Raw genomic sequence first — 5,882 nt, 5'->3', positions numbered from 1 at the left:
GTGGTTGCAGGCCAGCAAAAGGAGGTGGATGATTATCGAGTTTTATCAATTTTCACGGAACTTCAAAATCTTAACACTTGTATTTTTATTATTATCGATACTCTAGTCGCTTTTGCGCATACTTTAATTGTCTTGGGAAATTAGGGGAGGCGTGTCTGGCATTATAATTTATTTAATCACTGTCAGTATGGCTGAATTGGCTGCTGGTGGAGAATTCACGTGAAGGGGTCGCGTTAAATTCCACTTGTATTATTTTAAAATAAATTTCTACCATACTCACCTATGCAAATTATGTGTATCCCAAGCCGAACTAACCTCATAAAGGAAATTGAGTAATTGAGAAAAATATCTCCTCATCACTACCCTTTGTAGGAGCCAATCTGAATTGCTATTGTTGGAACTTTGCTTGAGTTAAAAGGTAGAACATCGCTCTTTCTATATTGTTAATAAACCACCCCAGGTTTCCTCCATCCCACCAATAAAGAGACAAATATTTTATTCAAAATTTATTTATTTATTTATTTATTTGTGTTTTATACGATACAGTTGGAGTCTAATGTAATATATAAAATTCTGCAGGACTCTTAATTGAAGTTCTGTTTTCGTGGTTGGGACAAAATTATCAATTCCCCTCAGGGTAAAGGTGATGCAGCTTTAATCTCCTCACTATTTGGATAGGGATAATCATTGAAATCAGTGTAATCGGTAGATAGGCAGAGACCTACTTTTTTATCGCTTTCATGAAAGCATCTACAGGTTCCGTTTTTTCCAGTGCATGGTGTCCAGCTTCCATTTTCAAGTTGCGTGCACTGGAAATAAAAAGAATGAACACGTTTATTTATATATTAAGAAACTGTTATATAAGGCGTTGTAAATAGAATGATGGTTTGTCTTTTCTGCATTTTCTTGGCACCTCTTAGTTTACATAGTGGTTAGTTACATAATGCGAAGTACAATCTCTTGCACATTTTTTCGCAATTAACTGCTCGCTGCACAAGTACCACAATTTATTTTAGTATCCCTGGGAAACCAATTTGCAATACTATGCTATAGAGAAACGTAAATGCTGCATTTATATTACAGGATTGTAAATTGTGCCTCATTTAATTTTTTTATAATAAGTACTTTGAAACTGGGGAAAATACGACTAGTGCTTATTACAACGAATAATATCTACAGCTGAATTATAAGTAACTTGTGCACATGATTAGTAGTAGAATACATACGAATTCTCTTGAGATGTTTTTAAACTTGTTCAAACCCAAATATAAATAAACTCACTAATTTTGTGACATTTCAAAAACTGAGTATAAGTTAAAAAGGCAAATACAGAAAAATTCACAGAACGGTCCCTCGCCTCTACCCATATGACTGATATTGAAATATTAAAAAAAAAACAGTGTCGCGTTGAAAATATAAATATAATAATGAACATAAATGTATTTGTATGCATATGCTTATAATTTTTCAAGAGGTAAAGATAAGGTTACGTGTTTAAGACTAAAGCAATTTTAAAAGGAAAATGCACAATTGTAGTTTTGTACACCTGATGTATTCTAGAACTAGAAATAATTAAGCGAAAAAAAAAATGAACAGAGCCAATCCAGATCAGTATCAGTGGTTGAGCAATTCCGAAGATAATCCACCCAGCAATACTTCCAATCCTCGGGCCACTAACAGACTTGGGCTCCATGTAAATGTATTTTATTGACACGACATACATATTGTACTTCTGTAAAAGAGCGGAATAAAGAACCGGAGCCCTATTTTGCAGTCTCTGAGTGCAAAATAGGACACCGATTCTTTGTTTAGTCTACAGATAATTTAGCCGGAGCCTCTGCAATAGGCAAACATAACCGGTCAAGCATCGGTGCTAAAGAGGGGCGACACAAAAAACCTCATGCAACTCGGTCTTTTTGTTATTTGAAAAAAGCTTTTATGTTAAATGCAGTTGTGTTTAGTAGGCGCACCTTTAAGATGCACCAAAATACATCTATTAAGCTAATTTAAAATTTTCTTACATTCGTGCCGCAATATTCAACAGTAAATAGTTCGTATTCCTTGCTTTCTTCGTCACCATCTTTATCTTGTCCCGCAGAAATTAAATGGATGCTGGAAAAGTATAATTCGGTTTATAAATACCTACTGAAACCTTCGAGGTTCAACTGATTTAATAATGTATTCGACAAGCATAGCAGGAAGCGATCTCACTAGCATTTTTCTTCTGGTGATACGATGCGCTAAAATTAAACTACTTACAAGATTCAATTGATCATATATAAACGATTTATGAAACATAATTCTAAGCAGGATTGTATTTACTGTTAGGAACGTATTTAAAATACACAGCTGAGCATATTACTAAATTTTGAAACATTAAACAACTCATCGCCTTTTTGTCAGTGTTATTGTTCAAGGCAATCTCTAAATGAACTTGCCGTCCTTGATATGACGCCACGCATTCCTGCTCCATCATCGTACTTCCATAATACCATTCCCCCCAAAAATATTGTCGTTTGCGTATAACATGCGAATATTAAGTCATATATGCTAGTTAAACTTGAGACAGTGCAAATGGTACAAGGACGGAACAAAGAAATTGACGGTACAAGCTCTGTACCGTCCACTTTTTTTTCCTTCCGTGCCGCATTCGAGCAGTTTCAAGATTAACCTATACCAACTAGCCCAGTTACCCTGTCTTATCTATACCACTTTAATAGGCCTAGTTTCTTTTAGATCTGGAATAGCACCGCCGGAAGTTATCAACGGTGAGTTATCAGGATGTGCTACATTAAGCAAGTTTTTGTGCACGACATTTATAACAATTCAATGCGCAGCTTTAATATTCATACTGAGTATTCCTAAACATAAGAATGATCCATCCCGCGTCATTTACAAAACTTCAATGCGTATTCACATACGCAGATTCTACTTAAACAAACATGTCAGTCGGGACCTGTATTTTACAAGTTTGGAGTTTTATGTGTTCTGATATTTACAGTTTTGTATGTCTTTTTTTATATTACAGCATTGAAAAAAAAAAAAACAATATCCGACGATTGACTGTTAAAGAAACCCGATGTCGTTTAAAACACAAATCGGATCCGTTCCATGTCTAGAAAACCTTTGCTTGAGGCGCCTACATCACGAGGTGTACTACACACAGAAATAAGATTGATGTTTTATAAAATTCATAAGAGGTTGGATACGCTTTAATGTTGAATAAATTTATTGAATTTGGCGTTATACTCTCGTAATGATATTTTTTTCTTTCATAAGATTTAACATGAACGTCGCTGCGCTAAAAGTGGAGGTCAACGAAGTATTTTGTATATTGACTTCTCAAGGAATATGATACGCTAAAAACGCCATAAAAGTACTCGTTTTCGAAAAAGAACAAAAAAAAATATTCATTCGCATCTTTGTCAATATATATCGCTGCCTACGAGTCGATTCTTCTGACCCGTTGTTCATTTTATTTCGAATTACCCTACGTCGGCTAGAAGAAGAATGGATCTGCTGATCAACAGACCCACTCTTTCAGCTTTTAATTTTCCAAAAATATGTTGGCATTTGAAACAGACATATTTTATTCGGATTCCCAACATTCATCTCCGTAAGTGTTGACAAAGAAAATGCTATTTTATCATTAAACGGGAAAAAGTCACGGCGGCGCGTAATAATGAACCTGGTAATAAATAACAAACTGAACTTAGAATCCGAAATGCAATACGGCATTTTTAAATTATCGATCAGATATTCTTGCGAGTTCAATCTTGCTTTCAATTTATATCAAAAACATTTGAAAACGACAAAATATAAATATGCTCTCTTACCCAAAGGCAACAAGGACTGCGATTTGAAAAAAGGTAAATATTTTGACTTCCATTTCAAGAGCTTTGTCTGAGTTATGTTGGAGCATTCAAGAACCTCTGGGTTTTATATTAGCAAACCTGACACTCGTACATTTTTTCTGTCTAAACCCACCTTCGTTTGACGTCATTCTTACATTACGGAAGCTCGCCCCCAAAAGCACATGTTTAAAGTAAACAGCTTTTTGTTTACCTTTCTTACCATGTGCGCGTTTTGCGGCGTAAGGCATGCGAGGTGTGACTGAATAAAAAAAAAGGAATGACTTTTCTTACAGCATTTCACACAAGAGAAAGCGGAAATAAAATATTAATTTTCGTTCCAAATACGTTTCCACGGCTTAGATAATAATCTTTATTTCGTTTTGTCCACAAACAGCAAATAGCCTAAATAGTGGTACACGGTTCGTCATTGGAAATGAAATGCAGACAGCCACATATATTCAATGTTATGCACAAATGATCGACTCCAATGTACGTCGAAAAGATGTCACATCATTAAAATGTCTATAGCAGATTGGTCAAGTTTGTTCAATTCCAGCTACATTCTTGTTAAGGGAGACGTATCATATAAAGTCCGGGGGTAGAACGGACTCTAAAACCAACTAGACCGCAAGAGAACATGGAAACAAACACTACATAACAAAAGCGATAAATCAACACTTCCGTTCACAACCTTGTGGAAAAAGCATAAAATCGAGTAAACGCCTTCTATTAAGCAAGGTGCGCAACCCTAGTTTCTTAAGTAGTACCTTATAATTGTAGTTGTAGTAACACTTGCACACGAAATGCCTGTCATACATTATGCCTATGAAGCGTCTTATGAACACGCTCAATGAAGCCTGACGCAATGTGGTTGATACGATTCTAAACGATTGAAGCAAACTGCAGTTTTTTACGCACTAAGCAGCAAAACAAACGCACGAGACAATCAGGAGAACAAAACTGCCGCGCAAAGCGAGATATCACCCCAAGATTCCTAAGAGAGACATAACATTTAGCTAAAACATGATTATTAAAATTGAAAGATGAATTAACAAAAATTTCAAGATCTCGAATGACGGACACTCGGGAGATGACACTGCTGTCTATTGTGTAAGGAAACAAAAGTAAATGTCGCTTCTAGACAGGGGCAATATTTTTGTCTTCTGCTCATTGAGCAAGACATTGTTCATAGAACACCACCTTGAAATTGCCAACTCGTCATCCTGAAGAAGATTGCACTCTGAGTACGAACAAACACAGCGAAACAGTTTGATGACGTCGGCAAAGAGTAATACTTTAGAGTTTTTCACGCTATAAGAAATGTCGTTCACAAAAATCAAGAACAAAAGTGGACCAAGGTTGCTTCCTTGGGACACTCCAAAAGGCGACAACAATTTATCAGGCATGAGCCCCGACAAACGAACATAATTTTGACGACATGAGAGTTAACGTTTAAACCAGTGGCAGTACGTTGGACACAAACCATAACTATCAAGTTTTGTATGAAGAATATTGTGATCAACCTTATCGAAGGCCTTTGTCATCTCAAAATATATTGCATCGACTTGTGCATGGTCACAAACAAATGTAACAGTGTAATCTAAAAAGACGCACAGATTACATTGAACCGACTTTCCCTTGCAACGTTCACACTAATAACCGTGAATTTTTAATTGTACCAATGTTGATTTGAGGCACAAATGTAGTGACAGACTCAGAGATGCAGAGACTGTGCGTTTATGTAATTTATCTCATGTGTGATTCTTGTACATATTCGAATGCAATCTATAGGAGCAATTGAGGGGAAATAAATAAGTATGCCCGCATTTGTAGTGACTCAAAAGTGCCGGCCTGTAAGTATTGTACAAGTCTCCCCAAAATTTGGTGTTGGCGTCAAATTTTAGATATATTTGTGAAATATAAATATAAAGAGGTAGTTTTAAAAGGCTGTACTGCCTCCTTGCTAATCAAGAAGTTAAGTTTCGCAGACAAGTTTAATGGAAAATTGCACGTGAAGACGGACTCAAT

General features: G+C 36.0%; 1 protein-coding gene across 1 annotated transcript; it reads right to left on the bottom strand.

Annotated features, from left to right (window-relative positions):
• Positions 1-632: 632 nt before the first annotated feature.
• LOC120849683 (evasin P1168) lies at positions 633-3,902 on the bottom strand. The gene is made up of 3 exons (XM_040221901.1): positions 3,837-3,902; positions 2,022-2,112; positions 633-809 (listed from the first exon to the last, which is right to left on the bottom strand). The coding sequence occupies exons 1-3, from the start codon at positions 3,887-3,889 to the stop codon at positions 633-635; spliced, it is 321 nt and encodes a 106-aa protein (XP_040077835.1). The 5' UTR covers positions 3,890-3,902.
• Positions 3,903-5,882: the final 1,980 nt, after the last annotated feature.

This window comes from Ixodes scapularis, unplaced genomic scaffold, assembly GCF_016920785.2.
Source record: "Ixodes scapularis isolate PalLabHiFi unplaced genomic scaffold, ASM1692078v2 PGA_scaffold3__209_contigs__length_174095766, whole genome shotgun sequence".
In the NCBI taxonomy this organism is placed as follows: domain Eukaryota; kingdom Metazoa; phylum Arthropoda; class Arachnida; order Ixodida; family Ixodidae; genus Ixodes; species Ixodes scapularis.
The sequence above is the reverse complement of the archived record's forward strand: the minus strand, read 5'-3'. Positions and strand labels throughout refer to the sequence as shown.

Excerpts from the sequence above, each read along its gene's own strand:
- LOC120849683 (XM_040221901.1), bottom strand. The coding sequence starts at position 3,889 with ATGGAAGTCAAAATATTTACCTTTTTTCAAATCGCAGTCCTTGTTGCC. Across the intron at positions 2,113-3,836 it reads GCAGTCCTTGTTGCCTTTGG|CATCCATTTAATTTCTGCGG; the intron begins GTAAGAGAGCAT and ends ATACTTTTCCAG. Across the intron at positions 810-2,021 it reads TTGAATATTGCGGCACGAAT|TGCACGCAACTTGAAAATGG; the intron begins GTAAGAAAATTT and ends TTTTATTTCCAG.